The 22,401-nt window shown below is 39.0% G+C and overlaps 1 protein-coding gene across 2 annotated transcripts in view; it reads left to right on the forward strand.

Moving 5' to 3' along the window:
• The window catches only part of RASA3 (RAS p21 protein activator 3), a 131,454-nt gene that overhangs the window by 22,290 nt on the left and 86,763 nt on the right, over positions 1-22,401 (forward strand). For both annotated transcript variants that reach the window (XM_048327276.1, XM_048327285.1), the window contains exon 2: positions 15,708-15,825. In XM_048327276.1, the coding sequence (XP_048183233.1) occupies positions 15,708-15,825 (118 nt within the window). The remainder of the gene's footprint in view (positions 1-15,707; positions 15,826-22,401) is intronic.

The raw sequence follows: 22,401 nt of genomic DNA on the forward strand, positions 1-22,401 counted from the left end.
CAAGCATTGCAGAGTGGCCAAGATTCAGTACTGTTTTACAAAGACTGGCTTTCTTCACTTATTTCCCTTTGATTTTGATAGACTTTGTTAAGGCTGGAAAACTTTGCAGGATTAATAGTTTTTTTTTCAAAGGCCTCAACAGTAAAAAGAGTGGAGAGGCTAACCAGCAGAGAGCATTAAGTAGTGGTCAGGGAATATAGTGTTGAGTGGAGAATGATGATGAATCTCCTGTTAGTAGAGCAGAGTCTTTTGTCAGACTTGGTTGCTTTTGCTTGAGTCTTTAGGTTAATGGTGTTATAGAACAACACTAGCAAGAGTAGCCATGAAAAATGAGCCTGTAGTTCAAGTGCTTGAGATTGTAGCCTCTGATCTTCCAGGAGCCTACATCCCATAAACCATGTGGTTGCACAAGCCCTGTCCTGTTCACTCTCATTGCTGCCCCATTTCTTGCAACAAGGTGAAAGTCTGTGGTGTGGATCCATCAGAAACCTCTACAGAGTCAGAGCTAATGGCTGCACAAGATCTGTTCTGTGCTGATATGATCTGTTATGCTTAATGGATTTGTGCAGCATGTGGACGTGTGTGTTTGCACCGTGTGGGGGAAGATGGGCAGTGAGCAGTCAGCTGGCCTGTGGTGGCTTCAAGTGGCTCTGAAGCTGCACTGTTACTGAAACAGGTGAGGACATTGCTGCTCCCTGCTTAAAAATCCCCTTTTAACTCTTGTCTTCTGGCACAGAATGAGTGTGTTGGAGTTCAGGAAAGTAAGACACTGACTTGCAATTCAGTTGAAAATCAGTTATACTTACTTTTGAGCTTTCCTACCAAATTTAGGCTATTAAACAGCATTTGCTGTTTCTCTGGAGGATTATCTTATGTATGCTAAGCATATATTGGTACAGAAACCTGCCTTTCAAAGGAGAGAAGTTTTGATTGATAACTATAAGAACTCTCAAGAAAGAAGCAAGTAACAGTCACCCAGAGTATTGTTACCTACGTAGATCTTTCTTTTAAAGACTGATATTTTTGCTTAGCTTTATAGACAGTTTCTTTGGTTGAATAGCAAACTTGTATTTGTTTTCCTGCTTGCAGATGTACCCACTGCCTCACTTCTGAATTTGTAATGCAAGTATATTAATTTCAGAACAAGTTAGAGCTGGAATAAGAAACAAGTAGTTTCTTTTGCAGAAACCCCCACCATTCAAAAGTCTTCAGTATAGGAAAGATCTGCTCTGACTGCACATCTTTTGAAATAAGTAACGTTCCTATTCCCAAATGGTTCATCTTGGGAAGATGAGAAGTAAATGTCTTTCTTTGGATCCCTTAAATCCACAGCTGGCAGCATCATGGTTATACCATGGTTATTTGGGATGTAGCAGTGCTGGAGTACGTAGAGGTGAACTTTGCCTTAGTGGGAGCTGTCATTGGGCTTATGTCTGTGTTACTCTGTGCTTCTGTTGTGTGTACGTACCCCCTCTCCCCTTGGGAGTTCCTCTGCCCTTCTGTTTTGGTACGGAATACCTCAGGCAGCTTCTCATGAAGAGTGTCCTTCCTATCAAAGCAATTTCTGTCGTGAGGAATTTTTCTGCCGGGTTGCTTTGCAACAGTTATAGTACCTTTCTCATGCCTAAATTGGTGTTCTTTCCACAGTTAAGCCCTTGGGGGCAATTTCTTTTCTGTGTATGGATGTGAGAGCACTGCTTGAAGTATACACTGCTAACAATGAGATGTTTCCTGTCATGGTTACTGCGAGCTGTTTGTCTTACCTGTTAGTTAAAAGGAGCAGGTGCTTTGTCTTCTCCTGCTCTGTGTTGGTAAATTCTGCTTTGTGTTTGATTTCCTCCCTTGTGCTGTTATGACAGCAGGCAAGAGACTTCCCAGACCAAGATGTTGATCTTGACATGCTGCACAGGAGAGTCCTTTGGTGTAAGGCAGGTGGGTAGGTTAGGATGGCTTTGCTGGCCCTCAGATGCAGCTTCTGCAATCTCTCATGCAGTTGCATTAGCAAATACTGTAAGGCATTGCTCCAATGTAGTCTCATCTGAGGGACCTGAAGTTGCATTTTGATTATGAAGTACTAGAGAGGGATGGAGTTTGACCATGGAAGTTTGCTGTGTGACTTCCTGTGCACAATCACAGATGGAGTCTGCAGCAGAACGGGGATGGAATCCAGGTCTTCAACAAAAAGAGCCTGCTTCTTGCATGGGGGTGGAAACTTCCTGCACAGAACAGCTCTGCTGCATGGTATTGCTTTGTAAAAACAAATGGACCGTTTTTGAAACCACATGAAATGAGAAAGGGGTTAACTGAAGCTGAATGAATGACTTTCCATTCTTGGGCAATCTCTGCAAAGAAGCATTAGTTTGTTTTGGTAGCCAAATATTCATCCCACAGCATTAAAAGTACTGACTACAGTGTGCACATGGATTTGTGTCTATGTACTCCATGTAACTTGTGTTCTACCCTAAAAGGTAAAAAAAAAAGGAGTATTTTTATCCAACAAATAGTCTTTGGATAGGCACGTCTATTTACGTGCTTTAACTTTTGCAGCTGGTTATTGTAAATGTCTGTGAAGAACTCCCTTACAGTCTGTGAAAGTGTGTGATATAATCCAGAAATCAACTTCTTTTTACACATGATTATCAGAGGCATTCTCTGACTTCAGTCTCCTGTTCTTTTGCAAGCCATGGATTTGCACAGGGGTTTGAGGAGATTATTTCAAGACAACTTGATATTGCACATGTATAGTTTGGCCTTTAGATACCGATTGACACTGGCTGCATGTGATAGCATAGCTTCATGTGACCCTCAATAAATATGAAAGGATTGATAGCTTTTTATTTTTTGAGTTTGAGATAAAACTCGTACATGCTGTATCAGCAAGAAAAACATGATTTTCTCACTTCTGTTGGGCTCTGAAAAAGATGACTTGTAAGTTGATGCATGTGAGTAAATTATCACTTTTTGCCTGCTTGATGTGTTCTGTAAAGTGCTGATGACAACAGTTAACCAAGGTTTTGTGTATTTTGGGCTTTTGATGACTGAGTAGTTGCACCACAGAACTGTGATGCAAAACTGTGAGTTTAAATTTACTTAAATGTGTGTTGTCCTTTTTGGTCATGGGGCTGAGGCATAAGCTTGGTTGCAGTGCCTTCTCCACCCGTGTGTCATGAAAGCAAGCCACTGCCACCAACTAGCTGTGTTGGCTCAAAGACTGAAGTTGGATCTTGGTTTGATTTGGCAAAGTTTTCAGAGTAAGACTTCTAAATTAAGATTAACACCACATTTCAGTATATCTTTTGTATTGCATTATGTTTAGGAATGCTGTGCCTTTATACTTCCGTCCTGTCAAATATCCTTTATCTGCCCTTCCCTTTTTAAAGCTTAATCCTTCCATTACCATGTATGAATATTTGTTTAGGCTTAAGCATTTTAAGAAAGAGAATGTCTTCTTTTTGGTACAGCTCTCATTACTGCTGGACCTCTGCTACTGAGGCAAAGTCAGAGTAGGTTTGTGCTGTGTTGGACAGAATTATTAAACTGAAGATGCATATAATAGTAGAACTTTGTGAATGTATTTTGGAGCGGTTGCCAGTTATTCCTCTTGTTCATGTTTTTGAATTTCTTCATTTCTGCATAGACAAATTATTTCTGCTTTGTCACTAGTAGTTAGTATGCAAAATATTTAACATTTCACGAATACTTCACAATCAGTGTGACTTTACCCCCTTTCCTGCAGCTGATATGACTAACTTGTAAACTGAAACCAGAAGACTGAAAGAAAACATAAATTGAGTTCCATTATATTAAGACTTTGTATAATTTAGAAAAGGAAAGTAGGTCACTTTCCATTTTTAATACCCACTTTATACTTTGCATAAAAACCCAACAGGATTGCAGACAGTTCATGAAACGTTATACATTTTCCTGTAAATACAAATTTTAATCATATGAATGTTTGTGAAAATTGCAGGGGAATATTGTAACTTTGGCTTAGATGTTTCTTGAAAATCTCAGCTGCTTATATCAAGTGATGTATTTTTGGAGCACACAGCTATACAAACTTCTGAAGTATGTAGTTTTGATCATTGCTTGTAAATAAATTACTATATTCAGCTTCTTGGTTGTTTTTCTGCAGTGTTGTGCCTGTGTTATCTATATTCTGTGCTGAGGAGTGAAGAAGCAAATGTGTTTTCTCTTTCCATAGTTACTGAAGTTGAATAATCAAGCATTTGGTTCTCATCACATTGCCTGAACAATGAGTCATGCTTTCTTCGTTAGGTTTGTTCCTCAGGCCAGGATTCATGTGATGTTCCCCTTCTCTGGGCAATAAGATTAGTCACTGTTTGAAATCTTGTTTAAAAAATAAATCACACCACAGGTTGATGCCTGCTTACCCATTACGTGCTCCCCCACTGCTCGCAGTTTGGGTTCAGCAGCATCATTATATTGAAAAATATTTTACAGTCATGGTAACTGACATATTATTGGAGTTCCATTGAAATTAGCATATTAAATTTGGGACTCATAGTAACTATCAAAGACTTGTCTATAAGGCAGGTGAATTTTAAGTAATTCAGTGCTGAAATGCATCTTGCTTAAACATTGCTTCTTTTGTTATGCTGTTAAGAACAAAAACTACATTGCAAATGTAGTAGTAGCTTGAACTTTGTGAAGCCTATAGACTTATAAAAGCAGCGGTAATAACAAAAATTGTTAACATAGATGGCTTACTATCATGGTGCTTGAATCAGACTTTAAGTATTTGAGGCAGAAGCTCTTCTTGCTGAATTATCTGTGCCTGGAAGTGTTGGATGGAGCCAAGATTTAATGGAGGTTTCAAACAACTTTAGGACAGTAGCAGTTTCCAGTCCCTGTTATGTGATATGCTGTTATGAAGGCTCTTGAAGTTCTTTATCTTGGTACTAGAAGATTTTAGGGGTGATGGTTCATTGTGGGAAGCAGCAATTTGAAAGACAAACTAACGCAGAACATGTGTGGTGGCCAGATCAGAAGTAGGAAGAGAGAGGGGAAGATACATACAGTGTGTTGTAAACACATAACCCAGACGTTGCTGTTAGCTGGCTAAGCTCCATATCTAGTCAATGGACAACAAATTATGATTCAGAAAACGTGCTATGTTCATGGCCCGAATCCTCTTACGCAGGAATCTGCCAACAGTAGATGTTAATGCAGGCATCTAAATTGTGCAAAATACTGCATCTTATGAATATCCCCAGGAGCGATGTCTGGTTTGTGCCTTGAGAGCAACTTACAGTTATGACACAGTAAAGGACTGGAAGTTGCTGAAATGAATGGTTATAAACTCTGTCATAGTTTATAGATGAAAACCTGAACAGGAGGAAAGATGGATTAATGTTCCACATTAAACTTTGATTCTGGTTCTTATGAACAGCTTCATTTTTCGTATTGTAAGTTGTAAACGGTGTTTTGACAGAAAAATGCTCATGGAGTAGGTGGAGGTGCAAACCAGTGTGGTAGAAAATGAGATTATCTATAGAATGCCCAAATAGTGGTGTTTTGGGTTTTTTTGCAAGGCTTTTTCTGGTGGTCTTGTTCTGTCTCCAGTTTTCAGCTGATTCTCACAGGTATCAGACACTCACAATCGTTATGAATACTAGTTCACATTGTTATTTTTCCTTTCATTCTGTGTGAAACAGATGCGTGAGGTGACTAGAGAGAGATGCTAAAATTCAGCTTCGGATGAATTTCATAGGTGTGGGTGAGCAGCTCATTGGGAATACGCAGCTTCCAAAAAACACTGCCAGATTTGAAAAATACTCAGCCTTTAGGTGATTAACCAGCACCAAAATTTAATTTTGAGTCTTGTCTTTATTTCTGTGAGAATACCCACTGGAATAGAATAGACTTGTGTTGCTTTGAAGTTTGTTTAATCCTGCTGCATTGGCTTCCTCTGGAAGACAACATGACCGTGTATTTTGGCAGTTACTTTGTGCAGACATGAGTATGTTGGGTCCTATGTACTGTGAGATGGGGACTTGATCCTGTGACTGCAGATGAAGCAAGAACAAGTAAATGCTTAGGTATTTGTGTGTGTGAACTTCATTTCCTTGAAAGATTCTTCCCCCAGCCACCACCTGGGACATTGGGAAATTGGATGGGGGAATTCTTGTTTGTTTTTTACAGTTGGTTTTGCTCAGTGCTGGTCAGTCAAGTCCCATATACTGCTCTAGATTTGTGGGTAGAACTTTACAGCTTGTTCTAAAATTAATCTCATACACTCTTAGCTTGCAACTTGAAAACTTTCCAAGGCTTAAGACAGTGGTTGCTACAATTGTCATTTCTTCCCTATACTTAGGTCAGTTTGTCTTGATTTGTATTTTCTAAGTGAAAATTTTATTTCAACAAGGAGCCAGGAAGTCTTGTGCTGGTGAGATTTTTGAAAAAACAGCTACTTGTTTAGTAAGCCTGCTGACATGGTGAATGGAATGTTTAGTAGGATCTTGGATGATGATGGTCCAGTTCTGTCAGTGTATGGATGTTCTGGAAGTAGCTGCTTCTAGAAGTTCTTGGGCCAAACTGTGTGGGGGCAGTAGTTAAGGCACTCTGGCTTCAGAGTAGAGGCATGTTGTCCTCTTACTTTCAGTGAATAAATCAATAGGTTTGTAGATCAGTTGCAGTGTATCCTTGCATCTGCAGACTTGAGAGTTTAGCTGCACAGCACTGCAAGCTGTGATAGTCAAGCTGTGATTGCTGTGATAGTCAAGCAATTTTTAAGCACCTTAAGATGTTGTAGGGGGAGATGCTATTGGTTTTGCTTCATTAATGGAACAGTAAGCTAGCAACAAGAAATTAGCATAATTTATGTTAATTCTTGTGCATTGTTGTCCTGCATCTGTGCAATACAGGCTATTCAACAGTGAAATAATTTTTTTAAAGCCACCCATAATCATATAAGGCACCAACCTTAGTAATGTCCAAGTGGAATTTATTTTTGTTTCACTCCACTGGAAAAAGTGCTATGTAAATAAAGGCCCAGTAACTAAAGTAAAACAAATACTGTGCATGGGTTTGGTAATGTCATAATCTGAGAGCCGAGTTTGTAGCATAGCACTTGTCAGCTACCAAAGACTACAGCTAGAAAGGTATGCTTTCCCTTTTTCATTCCAAACCCATTGATAATGGTGTAGATTGAGAACTGATTATGCTCACACTTCTCTTAAAGGGTTTCCTTTTGTCTTGTTCATTCGTGCAGAGGACACTTGTTGGTTATGAAGAAACACATGAGGAATATTTAAATGGGAAAAAAGAATTTGATCTCATTGTAGGAAAGTAACCTATTTTCGCTGTTTTTGAATAAAGACTGAAGTAAAGCAAGTTGAGGAGATACCAAAACCTTGTTCTTTCCCTTATGATGATTAATTTTGTAATAGGAAGAGCATTTTGAATGTGAAGGAAGATACTCTTTTCTCAGTTAATTCCTAAGTCTTAGATGGTTTTCAAGATTACCTTGACCTTCTGTGCTCAAAATCACCCGGTTTCTCAATAGCCAGGTTTTATTTTGGATTTAACACTGTGGGGCCAGAGGACTGAACTGAACCTGATCTAAACTTGATCCTGTGAGACTCTGCTTGGTGAAGATGTTTCTAAATATATAATTCTAAAGCAAGAGCCATTGTGGACAGTGGAATCATTAGAGGAAAGAGTTATGGTTTCTTAACAGTATCCATAAAGCTTAGGCTTTTTAGCAATTATTCCTTTTGGTTAGTAGTTTTTAATCTAAGCAAAACACAGCCTTTGGCAGGTTTGTACTTTTCATGTTGCTCTACTCTAAAAGTTTTTGGTGTTGCTTGTTGTGATAGAAGTGATTAGTGCCTGGAAGAGAGAGGGCATCATTACTTTTTCATTGCTTGTGTTTTGTTGGTTTTTCCACATAGCTGTAGCTTTTTGATCTACATTTTAAAAAAATGGAATGTACATAGATAAAAATTGTCCTTTTTCTTATTTTTTTGTCATGCGACCTTTGGTTTTGTCTGTGAATAATAGAAATGAAAGTAAATTACTTACTTCCACAGACATTTCTTTTTGCATATGCTGATGTTTTTGAGAATGCTACTTTTGTTCCTTAGCAATGACTAGGTTCCTTAGTACAGAGCAACAATCTTAAATTATCCTAAAGTACAGAGGCTCTCAAAAGGGAACATTTGAATTGTTGTTGGATTCTGTTGTTTGATGTTGTAAATAATTTGCTTGTATTTCCTGTGTCAAACTTTTTCTAAAAATAGCTGAAATTGCTCACTGTTTGCTCAGTGCAGCTCCATGATGGAATAGCCTGTTTAAAGTTACTTCCTCTCAGCTACTCTGCCCCTCCTGCAGCCTAAATCTCTCCCTCATGGCCTCCCAAAACAGATGTTCAGTGACTTAAACTTTGCTGAGAGAAGGTCTTTTATAACTTTAGGAAGCTGATTTTCAAAAAACAACTCCCACCAAACCAAACAACTCCCCCTCACAAACGCCCCACCTCAGAACAAAAACAAAAAACCTACCGAGAACTGCACAAGCCACAATCTAAACTAAGGTCACCATTCAGAGGCTACAGAACAACCTATAGCTAGTCCCTACAGTACTGAAACTGGTAGGAAAAACCTCTCGGGTCTCTACCAAATGCAGCTGGGAAGTTGCATGAGATGTCTTGATGCAAAGTACCATCTTCAAAACACAAGCTGGATTGAAAAAAAAAAGATGTATGTGGAACTGAGTCTAACTTTGTATCAACACAGATAAAAGAGACAGTCTAGCTAATTCATTGGTTCTTCTGCAGAAATATGAAAAAAAATCACATCAAAGTAACTTAGAATGCTAACCCCAGAATGCCACAGGAAAACTGGATTCAACTGTAAACTCCTTGAGAACACCTTTTTCCTGGCAGTATTCTACTTTAAAATAGTATCTTCAAAGTGTCCTTTTATACAGAATAGCTTCAGTCTTGTTAAAAAGCAGCTGGACTGTGTGGTTTTTATTTTGTGGGATTAAGTTACTATTCCAAGGGGATCTTTAGAGAAACCTGATGCCTGCTGTTGGCCACAATATTGGCAAGTAGCATGCAACCAGTTATTAAAGAGTTGAGGAGAATTATGCTTCTCCTCTTGTACAAACTAAAATCTTAATTTTGCAAGCAGCTCTCATGAAACTTGCTTTATAGGCATCTTTCCTCTCAGCCCTGGGATTTGATTAACAGCCCTTGTGCTGTAAGCACTTAAGTACTTAAGATCATGACAAGATCTTTTGAGCCTTCTCTGTGTTCATTCTTCTTACAAGAAAAATAAGACTGTCAGCCTGCAGCTTCTCATTGTTCTCCAGTGAAAATATCCTCAGCTGCTTCTGTTACACCCAGAAAAATAAAGCAAGATATGTGGACAGTTTATTGGACTTTCAGGGCTGCAAAAGGAGAACTGGAATGTCTGATCACACGTGTATAGGAAGAAGGGAATTTGGCAACTTTCCATTCTGAGTGATAGGTCTGACTCTGTTCACCATGCAGGCTGTGGCTGATAAGACTTAGCAGTTGTTACAGTGGACAGAAAGGCCTGTTTGCTGTGCCAGAACAGGCTCCAGATCAGAGGAGGATCTGTATGAAGGTTCCTAACAGGTATAGAATAAGTTTAATCACGTGAGGGGGCAAGGAGGTAGTATAGTAGTATGGCACTGGGTATACCAGTGAAGTGATTGTGCAGATGGGATTTTAACAGATGCCAAATGTTCCTGTCACTAGGCTGTGAATAGAGGTATCAGCTGGTGCTGGTCTTCAGTTTCATGCCAAAAGGTTTGGAGTTGATGCTCTTTCCCTGAAGCCAAGAGGGTTTCCACACGATACTCTTGTCTAAAAAGTTGTAATTAGTGTAGTACGCTTTCCTTGATGGCTACTTGCTGAAGCAACGCTGTGGTATCGAGGCCATGGTATTGAGCTGCTCAGGGGTTGTTGCTAATGCCCAGGTCTTCAGTATTGTTCTGTTGAGGATGTGCTTTCCCTGAGACTTATAATGTGATGACCATTTCACGTGGAAAGAGGCTGGCAGGCAAGGGCTTTTAGATTAAGAACAGGTCATCTAAAAATTGAATTTTCCAGGTCACCAAAATCTGTTTACAGATGGCTATTTTTGATCTGGTTTAGAAATATAATGCAATCTGTCTCTCCATGAGAGGAAAGTTGTGTGTATGTGTGTGTACATAAATGCCAATGGTCAAAGCAAAGAGACATTGTTGGACAAGTAGCGTTTCTAGCCACATCTGTTTTAAAAGAAAAAAATTCTTGAATATATCAATTTTCTTTATTAGATATTTGATTTTCATGTGTTTTTCTTATTTTTAGGCTGTGAGAATTATACACAGAAGTGGAGGGAAAAGAACATTTTGGCATGTATTGCTTAGAAAGTATTTATTGTTTTTATTTTACCACAGAAGTACAAAAGAGCACTACGCTATTTACACAGCACCATAGTTGCATGCTGGGTACACCGGTTCTCGGAACTTCACTTTTAAAATTTATTTTATTTCTTTTTTCTATTTGGAAAGGCAAAAATTAATTCAAGCTTTCATTTCTGAGAGGTGCACACAGTATGTCTACATATAGGGATGATATACAAATGTAACAATCTATTCTGCTTTCAAACATTACATTAATGTCATATAATTATCACATTAGCTGTTTGGTAACAAAATTGGTTTCTAACGTGAATTGAAGTTCTTCAACTGGGACCATTCCAATACTAAAAGAGACTACTTTGTCAGTGTATTCTTTCTGAGGTATTGCAGTCATATCCCTCCCCTAGTCCCCATCTCATCTACAAAAAAGATGGTCTTTCTTTTGCAAGAAAATGAACTGCTTTCTCAGCATTCAGCATAAATGCAACTGTTTCTGTTCAGTTTAAATTTAATGCATAGGCATGAAATTCTAGGTATTTCTGTGTGTTTTAATCAACATTGAGTGTTATTATATTTCTGGTTTAAGTAAAATTAAGTATTAGAAACTTGCTGGCATCTTGATATTTTACATAAAGGCTGAATTTTGTGTGTGAGTAGCTTTTTAAGCATAAATTGTGATACTCAGAGCTCTTTCATACATTTTTCTTTTTCTGTTTTTGCTTGATGCGTCGATATTCAAGTAATAATGCTTTTTCTGAAGAAAGAAAACTTGAAAGGAGTGCTTGAGATAATTTTTCAAGATTTCCAGCATCTCTATTGAGACAGACAGCTTAAAGGAGAACAGGAGAAGCTTTTCATTCTTGACATACATTACTGTTCTGTTTTTGTTCTTGAAATGCTTCCCTGCAAGCTTCTTTGGACAGTGTGCTCCTGAATATAGCAGAAACAAAGTGGATTGTTGTGGGTTTGTATACGATGCCCTTTTCAGATTTTAGGTATTTTGTTTCTGTACTCAAGTCTTTCAGCATGCTCCTTGAGGTCAAATACTCTGGCATTGAAAGCTCAGCTGCTTTTATTGGATTTATTTTTTTGGAGGTAGGTTTCTGTTTGCTTGTTTTCTGAAACAGTTTGAGAAATGGTTCTCTCGTGCCAACTTGGTCAAATATGTTGCTGCTAGAAAATAGCAAGCTAAATTTGCTAACAAATTACAAAGTCTTCCTTAATGCATTCAGATTGGCAGATGTGTGCTGGTGACCCAGTATTTGGCAGCACAAGAGCAGGAAATTTGTTGCAAAAGGAAGAAATAATACCTGGCTGTCATGCATTCTTTACCTTTCAGAAAGTTGCCTCTGGGGAAATATGTTAGAAGCAAAGATGACACAATGGCGAGTGTCTAAATTAAATTAAAAATACTAGATGCTTAAAAAAGACTAAAGTGGCAAAAGCTTAAGGAAATGTATGTATATATTTGTTTATTTCTAAGAAGCATTTTCAAAGTTTTTTTATTTCGTACAATTTATGCTCCCAGTGCCCTTCCCTGCCATATGCACAGGAGAGCCCTTTTTACTTGCTTTCCTTTTATTGGCAGTGTTTTAGCAGGGCAGGAATATGCAACATTGGAAAGAACAAGGAAGATGAATACAATTTTGAGTTTTTCCTTCATCTTTTTCCAGCTTGTTGCATTCCCTGTGCCTGGCTCAAGCTAAGCTATCTGTGCTGCCGTGATAATCTATTTTTGAACTGTAGTGACCCTGTAATAATTTATGGGGAGAAGATAGCAAGCCAGTGACATATTCAGAATTTTATAGTCTATTTTTTAAGACTTGTCCAAAATACCTAATGTTAACTTTTCCGTAGCTGAAATCAGCTTTGCTAGGTTTAAGTACTTAGTGCTAAATTGAGTTTGGCACACAGTTAAATTAGGACCCATGTACATTAGAAGTGCAGGGATAGAGGGAAAAGCTGTTGCAGACTTGAACAGATTATTCTGCTACTGTTGCTCCAAATGGAAGCCTTATGCTCCAAAACAGAGTGTTTATGTAGTCTGAATTGTCAGGGTTTTAGACATCTTAAGCAACATTCCGTTTCTTCTTAGTGGAAGTGGAAAACTGAAGGTTTTGAAGGCAATTGTATTGACCTTTCACCTGCAAACCCTCTCCAAGTTCTCTAGGGTACATGTACTTCACAAAAATGAAGAGGGGGGGAAAAAGTGGAGTTGGCTTTTGAAAATGCAATTGATGAAGATGCCTCTTCTATACAGATAGGTTAAGTGATTAAATTCTTGCCCAAAATAAATGATCTCATTTTTGAGAAAATGGAAATGACTGTATCATGTATTCAGGGCTTTCTTTTTTTTCATTTCAGTAAAAACCAAAAAATTACTGATCAAATTGTTGAGCTTCATTGTAGATGGCAAAACAGTGCCACAGAGGGAACTTTTTGTCTTGGAGGAATCTAAAGAGCAACTGAAGCTCTAACAGAGCGTGTTTGTTGACATAAAATGTCTGGCGAGAGAGCTGAGTCTTTAGCTATGCTTGAAAGCTTGATAAATTTGTCTTTCTCAACTGCTCAGTGCTGGAGGAATCTAAACAGCCATTGGCTGCTGCTGGTGTTGGGAAGAAACAGTATTTTTTTTTTTTTGTAAGCTACTCAAGTCAGTAACATGATTAGTGTATTGGGTTGGTCAATTAATCCCTTGTTCTAATCTCAGTAGTTTTTCAGGGTCTTTTTCCATTTTGAAGAAAGAAATTACTGTAAAATGTCTTCTCCCTTTATCTTCCGTCTGTGCGCTTTCTAACATTGTGATGGTGGTGACCTTTAATTTGCTCTACAAACTCTGCAGGCAGCCATTTTCTGGTGATGCTAAATGGTGTCTTCCTTCATGCTGCATTTATGTTTCAATATTGTGGGCTTTCCTACTGTAAGTCTTTTAACAAAGAAGAGAACTGAGTTTTCAAATATGGTTCTTACAGAGTACTTGACATAACTGTTACCTTTAGGTGCTTAAGTGAATATTGTGCACATCAAAAAAAGGAAATCAAGATGAAAAATTGCGATTTGGTTTCATGTGATGCAGTAATCTTGAAGTAGGAAGTGGAAGAGTGCAGAAAAAGGGAAGCTGTGTTATTATTTTGGTTTGATTTTGAGCTTGAAATGTTTTGTGTCTTTCTTTTGGAAGAACCGTGAGAACAGTGTTCCAGCCCCAGAGGAAGACTTCCTTATCAGTCTGCTATTGAAACGCTTCCTGTTGACACTCTCTCTCATTGGGGAACTGTACCCAGTCATCCAGAAAAGAGTCTGGTTTCATGTGACTTTAATGTGAGGAAAATTAATAGAAATTTGATTGCCTGGGGAGAGGAGACAGCCTTGGAGGCCCCAGTCTGTGAGAATAGTGCATTTGGTTTGTAACTTGCTTGAACTCAGACTAACAAGAATAAAACTTGAAGGTTTAGTATGGCAGGATAGACTTCAATGCAGACTGAGCAAGCCATCAATAATCCTCAGTATATTTTTGTCTAGAGCTGCTGCAGTTAAACTATTGCTAACACTTCAGCTTAGTTTAACGCCACGTTGGGCGCACCAACAGATGTTCCAGTCACACCTTCAAATTACAGTGGAGACAGCTTTTTTTGATGCAGTGTCTCACAACTCTGAAGGAAGTGGGAAGAATGCTATCAAGTTGTATCAGCTGAGCTGAGACAGCAAACTTACTCAGAAGAACTCAAGTGAGGCATTACTGAAGCAACAGTTTCAAGTCCCTTTTTAGTGCCTCTATATATGCTCCATTGTTAGCTTTAGAAAACATATATACATACAGTCACTCATATACAAGCCATTTGTGAGAAATGTGGATATGTGGTGTTTCCAAGGGTATGCCATGGGTCAGTTAGCAAAAGCACGTGAACAGTGTGCCAGAAACGGATCACAGGCAGGAGTCCTGTGTCATTTTGTGCCTTTCCTTTGTAGCTGAGGATGCAGGTTGGCTCAGCATTTCCTCTCTACACGTCTTCAGTATTTACATGCACATGCATCAGATTGCTGTTGAACAAATCTGCCAAAAGGAAAAAGTATGTCTTTACTGAAGATAGGGTTGAAAAAGCAAGGCGATTCTGTTAGTAGTATAAAGCTATTTGGGAGCTGGAGACAGAAACTCTGTCTAGGAAAGTGCGCTTAAGCTGAGCTGTAGACATTGGATAGAAAGTTATATTTGTTACCATCATTTAGAGTTTCCTTCTATACTGGTGAACAAGCCTGTGTTCCCTTGGTCTGTGCAGTTTTAGTTTTGTTTTGTTCCTTGTATTTTTACCAGGAGAGAATGATCTAGTTCCCATGGTATGTGCTAATAATCTCCAGCTACTGGAAGACTGACGGTAAATAAGACCATGAGCATTGTAGACTTGCATTTAGGTCTGAGTTTTGTCTTTAGAATTAAATCACTCATCCACATAGTGTTAAGTTGCTTTCGCACAACAGTGAGGGGCATTGTCCAGTTTCCTGTTGGAGAGTTTTGATTTTTATCAGTCAGCCAAAGAAATTTAGTGCTTGGCTTTGGTTGTTAATAGATATGTATGGGAAAACTGTGGTTTTGTTCTTGTTTCATACTCGGGTTTGGTAGTCTCTTGGTTACCCTGAGTTCCTCAGTCCTGTCCTTTTTGTTGTTGTTGTTAAATACAGGATACATACTTACTTCTTGCTGTAGTTTTGAAACAAAGGTTATTGTGAAGAATATTCATGACTTGCATAGTACCTTTGTGCAAGGACCTTAGACAGCTTCACAAGTGCTAATTATCCCATCAGAGTGCTTTGAAGTCCAGCTTGTGATCTAAGGCTGTTGGCTGTAACTAAAGTGACTGTTTTCCATCTCCACATCCGTGGAGAGTGGTGAAGCTGTGATCTGCACAGCTCATTTGCTGTGTTCTGGTAATGGCTTTAGGATAAAATCAGTGGGCTGTCTTGGAAAGCTTGATTGCTATGTTGTATAGTGTTCCTGGTATCTTATGGTAACATTGATCAGAATCTAAGTACGAGTATGGAAGGAGATAGTCTACATTCAAATACATGTGAATAAGTTGGATGCAACAGACAGTTGAATTGTTAGCTGAGCTCTAAACTTGGTGACTGTCAGGACCGGCTGGAATGAAAACAGGAGACTGCTGCAAAGTTTAATAGAGACTTCACATTTGAGAAGGAAAATATAATACTTTGCTTTAGCCATGTTGCTGACACTGCCTTAAGTTGACAGATAACTAATTTATGCATAATGTTGTAATATGTAATCTTTCTGTTTTTTTTCTTTCTTGTCTTAGGTGAAGCCAAAAATCTTCCTACATATCCGGGGCCAAACAAGATGAGGGATTGCTACTGTACTGTAAACCTGGACCAGGAGGAGGTTTTCAGGACCAAAATAGTGGAGAAGTCATTATGGTAACACATACATATATAAATTCTCATTCTCTGCTTACTAGGTGTGTTCAATATTCCAAAGATACTTTCTTGAGGGGAAAAGAGAGGATGAATAGGATTCTTCTTCCAGTTTTAAAAACACTAGTGGTAAAACCAGTAATGTCATGATAACTATCTGTATTTATGGGAAAATGCCTTCACCAATGCAACCCATATTAATTTTTTTCCTAACAGTGTACAACCAGTGCTCCTTTCTTTCTGCAGTATTTGTTTTGAACTTCCCTAAGCTTTTAAAATCTCAACTTAGAAAGGGTGCACTAAACTCCATTTTGCATCTTCCTATGCTTAGAATTTTGCATTGGTCTGGCTGCCCTACGGAGTTAAGGATTTTATTTGTTTTCCTGTCACGGGCTGTGACTGAAGGGAGAGGTTTGAACACAAGATGCCTGTCTGATTATCTTGGACACTTTCTGTGAGATTGCAGATGTCAAATGTAGAATGAAACAGAATGAGAAGCGTGTAGTAAAAGTTAAAATGCTTTCTCCTGGAAATCCTTAGACATCAGAAAAATAAAGGGAACTAGGCTAGGTGTATATGTATATTCTGGTAAGCGAGGCGTTTTTGAGAGGAGAGGAAAGAAACAGCAAGGAACAGTCAAGTTTATAACTTTTATCTTAAGAGATAACTCTCACCCTTTTCCCAATTTGAGTAATATGTTAGGAATTTGCTATTTGTCTTGTTATTGCAAATAATGTACTTCAGGAGGAATCTCTAGACCTCAGTCCCAACCACTCAGAAATACCTGACATGTTCAGGAATGTGAGTGGGATTTATTCCTCTAAGTCTCTTTAGTTGTTCTTTCACATAAATTTTTTTCATCTTTAAGCCTTGGTGTTTTTGAATGATGATGCTAATGCTTTCCTATTTGTAGTATACTGTATTAACAAAAAGCAAAACCTGGTCTGTATGCCTTCTTCCTCACCCCTGTAGCTGACATGTAGTGTCCCTAAACCTTATATCCCTGAACCAGTTGTTTCTCTAGAAGTGATTTTTGGATGTCATATCAATTTTGTTGTTGTTGTTTTTGGGACTTCTAAAATTTTTTTTCTTCTGGATGGTCATTAATGCTTCACAGGGAAATGGAAGATGGGAAGTGAGAATGTATGAGAATAGTTGATGTCATTTCCTTGAATTAATCCAAGCATTTTTCTATTGAAAAAATAAACTCCTGGTAATAAAAATAAGCAGCAAGTTTAATTTCTACAGTGGGAAAAGTTCCATCTTTATATAAAGATGGAGAGGTACACTGGGGCTGTGCAAAACTGGAAGGTTTCTGGTTTCCTGATGGGGCTAAGTTCATTTTATTAATTGAGGTGAATTCAGGGAGAGCTGAGCAATGATCAGAGGTCTGGAAAATGTAACTGAATAAATCTGTAAATAAAAAAAATTAAACAAAACAAAAAAAAACCCCAAACGCCACCCCCCCCCCCCCCCCCCCAACAACCAAAAATTTGCAAGGGAGGGAACTGGTCTGTCTGTCCAGTATGGACACTGCAAGTAATAATGAACTCAAATTGCAGTGGAGAAGGAAGTTGAGGTTAAGGTTTACTGTGAAGAAAAATCTCTGTTAAAGGTTCTGAAGCACTGGAGTAGATTGTGTTGGTTTTTGTGTTTATTGCTGATGGCTTTTAATAGGTTTTATATAATCAGTCCCAACTAGATAATAGGGATCTTCCAGCTTTGAAACAGTGGCAGGACCAGATGACTTCTCAAAATCCTGTTATGGACCTATTTTCTTTGATCTAAGGCTTGACTAAAGATGGTCTCCTTGGTCATTATTTCTTCTCCTGGTAAATTCCTGTCTTCAGTGGGAGTCTGCCTTCTCCCTGTGTGAGCTTCTGTTTTCAAATACTATTTTTGGAAAACTTGCTGCTTCACAGTCTCTGAATATCCACTTATAGGCATTGATATAACTCAGTTTTGCTCTTAGCCATATAGGTGTTTCCCTGTCTTTGTTTTTCTGGGACATAAAAGAAAAGCAGACAAAAATCCCAAATACATGAGTGGTAATCCTGGGATGTCTTCCCAATCCATGGGTAGGAATTGCTCTTACCTATTGAGGCACACTCAAACAGCTACTTTATCTTTCATGACTGTGCTTACGTCTTTTAAAACAAATGCGTACATAGACTTCCAGAAGATGTTTTTCAGATGATACCAGACCCTACTGCAGTTGCCTAATTGTTTTTTGTAGGATTCTAGGATGAGCTGGGGAGCCAGTCATGTTGTTACATTCTTTAATGCTTGTTTGCAAATTCATTTAACCCATCGAGTGAGTTATTGGGCAAGCGAGACTTATGTGCCCTATGGGCTGTGTAATTTCTGTGCAGCAGAGAAATTCCTGCTCTTGTGTACGGTGCTTCTTTGCCAGGCACTTGCCAACTTAGTAGTGAATCATGTGTTGGTCCCTTTTTCTGAGGTATTGCTGCAGTGATACACAATGTTTGGGGACAGGGATGTGAAGCTGGGCCAATGCTCGACTAAATTAATTGAGTCCTGCCTGAAACTCCACATGGCTGGCACTGGAGTGGGTGACACAGCTTGACACAGATCTCCCCTACAGTTTGAAGGGGAGAGCACTGGCTCTGATCTGTTGTTCATGCCTGTTTTCTATTTCTTATCACTTCATGTCTGGCACAGGGCTGACTTGCTGTAAAGTTCTAAGAATTGCTTGTGTTTTTACTGAGGCTGATTACCCCCCTCATCTTCCAATAAGCTCAAAAAATTATTTTTATGTAGTCTATAGAAATCAACATGCTTTGTATGAAAATCTGAATTGCGAGGTCTTTCATATGCAGCCCTAGTACTGATTCTGGAATGATGTCTTCTTGGAGAAACCCATCTTTTGCAGCATTTCTGAATTATTTTTTTCATCACCTGCATGAAAAGACTTGTAATTGACACAATGTCTTGTGTAGCTGGGAATTACTTTTTTCTTTGCCACCCTTTTTTCTCTGTTGAACTTCATTAGGCTTCTACTAGGCACTGCATAAGTGTATATTTTTCCATGCAGGCCTTCTCCTGGTGTAAAGCTTAAATAGACCTGGCAAATGGAAAAAAGGAAGCAGTTATCTCTCCTTCCCAGGGGGACTTGGATGGATGTCCAATTCTGGCTTGCTTGGAACATATTTGATAGAACTTTCAGACTCTGACTCATCATCTCCTGTTTTATACTGGGACAGTGTAAGAAGTTGCCTCCCTGAGCTTTGTCCTAATCTTCTGCAACAGATTTTCTTTCTTTGTTAGACTGTAGCAGAGGCATGAGAAGACAGCTGAGAGCAGTAACCTTTTAAATCAACAATTCGTGAATCATTCAGAACTCAAAACAACTGAACCAGCACATCCTGTTGTCCAGCGAAGTGCCCTTACCGGTGCTCTGAAGAGAATCTCTATGAGGTTGATGCCCTTTATCTAAGTTTGTGTTTCAAAAACTGAGAGGAACTAGCATGGTGAATCTTACCTCCTCTGTTCAGCAGTCAGGTGGGGCTCATAAATTAGAATGTGGAATTTAAGTCATTCCTGTCATCCAGCCTCTTGGCTGCTGTTAAACTGGATGGTGGGCACTGCTGCCTTGTGCTGGAAGATTTTGAGGGCTGCTGCGATAAACTTAGTAGTGTCTGACTGAAACACGTCAAGGGTTGGTTACCACTGGGGCAGGTCTTCCTACAAAACCACAGAGCAACATGAAAGTGATGTTTATAGGGGTGGTTCAGAATCATCCCACTTCTCTGGGGATCTTTGGGCAAGAACAGTGAATACATGAGTTGGTCAGAGCCAGAAATCCAGGTTCTCAGGGAGAGAATCTTGAACTCTTCAAGCAGCACTGTTTTTGTAAACTTGGCACAGGCTTTTACTAAATTCTAAGACGGTCACATGCAAGTCATAAGATATGAAGGAGAGGTCAGTTAGAGCCAGGATTTAATATGCTTCTCTGTTTTGTATTTGTCATTCAGTATTTATATTACCATAATCTACAAAGACACTGAATAGATTTGGCTCCATTCCATATTACCTAGCAAAGATGTACGTGAAGGGACTTGTGTATTTTATGTCCTAAGGAGCATGTTAGGCTGACTGTGTTTTTATTAATGCAGAGATCTACAAATTTTCTTTAGTTCTGAGCTGCAAGTAAACAGCCTGACAAGAATTTTGCCTATTAATTCCCTTTGCTCAGTAAACTACTTATCTTCCCTCACTAGTAGTATTCCCTACATCAGGCTCCACCATCCAGGAGTGCTTCCTAGCTACAGATACTTCCCAAGGATGAACTTTCTTGGCTTGTTGGTGTTAAGACTGACTTTGCCTTTGCAGTTTGCATCAAATGTGCCCATTCACTTAAAGGGCAGTGTCAGCTGCAACAGGAAATCAAGGCAGCTTCTCAAATCATAGGTGAAGAATGGAAGGAATGTGTCATCTCTAAATTTGTTTCAAGGATATGAATAAAGGCAAAATCTGTCGTACGCTAAGAATCAAATGTCTGACAGTGTGTGCTTTAGAGAGGTGAGCCAAGCATCTTGAGTCTGTGATTATTTAGTTCACCACTATTTCACTGAGGAATTTTTCACGTGCTAAACATAGTGATCAAACCCTGAATGAACAACAAGTGAAGCCAGAGGCACTTTCCCACCCCCAGGTTTTTTTGGTTGGTTTTTTGGGGGTTTTGTTGGTTTGGTTTTTTTTTTTTGCTAGTCTCTGGTGAACATAACAGTGAGAACTACAAGTCTGCTGTGTACTTGTGAGTGTATATTGAAATGTGCTGTAAATTCACACTTAAGGCTATGTTCTCTTTAATAAGTGGTTGCCCTGTCTTTGTTTAAGAATTAGATCAGGTAATAAATTCAGCCAGTAGCTCTCAGAACTTTGAGTTATTCTACTGCCATATTTAATGTTGTTATTTTCTAATTCTAGGTTTGCTTAAATCCTTTTCCCCCGTATGTTTGGAGTTCATGGCTACATAGCTAAACTTCTCATGTTCTGATAACATCTTGGATGCAGGCCTCTTCTCAGATTTTAAACACAAAGTTGTTTCCCTTAGTTGGAGTGTTGCCAAAATTAGCTGTTGTATCTGAGTTAACTCCGTTAGCTGCTTCTGCATTCTTACATTGCCAGCTCACCTTCTTGAAATAACAGCTTTGCCCAGCCCAGGGGCCTTAAGCAGAGAGGCCTTGAGGTGGATGTTGCAGCGTGTTCTGCAGCTTTACCCCCATGTGTTCCCAGGATGTGCCATCTTCTGCATGCAACAGCACCTAACTGTGGCTTGAATTCCTAATAAACTTTAGTTCTGGAACACTCAAGCTTCTAAAGGGAAGGTTTAAGGTTGGTAAGGGGTACAACTTCAGCCTGGTCAGGGATATTATTGAAGCCAAGGACTGCATGGTTGTGCAGGGAAGTAATATAGCTGGGAAGGGTGCCAGTAAGGGAAGCCAGACTTAATGGAAGAAGGAGAGTGAGGTGAACCTTGAGACCCAAGGCAGGGTTTATGAATGAGAGCGTTTATCTATATGAAAAACCACCCATGTGAGTAACAACTGTTGGTGTTTAGGCTGCTTTGAGTGATTTTAAAAAAAAGTAAATGCAGCTGTAATGTGACTTCTGCTGTTTGTGTGTGTCGTCTTACAGAATATTTTGGGAGGTGACCAGGGGCCAAACGGCTGCTGCTTCAATTTATCATAATCCTTGTAAGCCTCATTGAGCCAAACCAGCAACTGTCAAGTGAGGTTGATAACTATAGCTCGTGTGTCTGTCTGTCTCTTCTGAGCACAGGACTGAGAAAATGCACACTGCTTTATTTTTTCCTCAGTGTAGTAGGGCTGGTTATGGATGTAACAAAGCACTGTTCATCTGAGTGTCTCTGCACAGTGACGTGAGAAAAAATTCACTTAGGTTCGGTGGGTGTCTGGTAGACTGCAGCCAGCACTCTCAACAGTGGGCATGAGTGATATGTTTGGATTTTGATGTTGCCTCCTGTGCCATATACTTCCTGTTGCATGTCCTCTGCCAAATCTGTGCTTCAAATATAATATTAGTTATTTTTAATAAAATGTGTCAGAAAGCTACCATGACATCTGCCAGCTTTGGCTTTTATTTGCCTGTTGTTTTGTAGTTCTGTGTCTAGTAAGAGACTGAAGTACATTCAGATTTTATTTGGCTTGGTGTATCTGCTTTGAATAAACCTTCTCTCTTCTACCCTACTCCCTTTACATATGCTGCAAAGCATAGCATAAAAAGTATTAGCCAAGTAGTAGAAAAAGTGTAGTAGTAGAAACAAACAAGTGTGCTCCTTTGTACAAGACTGATTTTGCTTCCTGCTCACATGGTGATGTGAACTCTGGTGTTCAGTTCATGCAGCAGGATGAATCCAGTATTTCTAAACCTTTTAAAATAGTCAGAGGACATGGGGTTGCCTGTGGCATGTTAATAGTCCTTACTTTTAATCACAAAAGCAGTCAGAAAAAAAATCCATACACAAAGAATTCTGGTTTGAGGGGTTTCATTATTATTCATCGTGCAACTCTTTCACTTCATCCACTGAAGTAC

The sequence above is a fragment of the Corvus hawaiiensis genome, chromosome 2, assembly GCF_020740725.1.
Source record: "Corvus hawaiiensis isolate bCorHaw1 chromosome 2, bCorHaw1.pri.cur, whole genome shotgun sequence".
NCBI classification, from domain to species: Eukaryota; Metazoa; Chordata; class Aves; order Passeriformes; family Corvidae; genus Corvus; species Corvus hawaiiensis.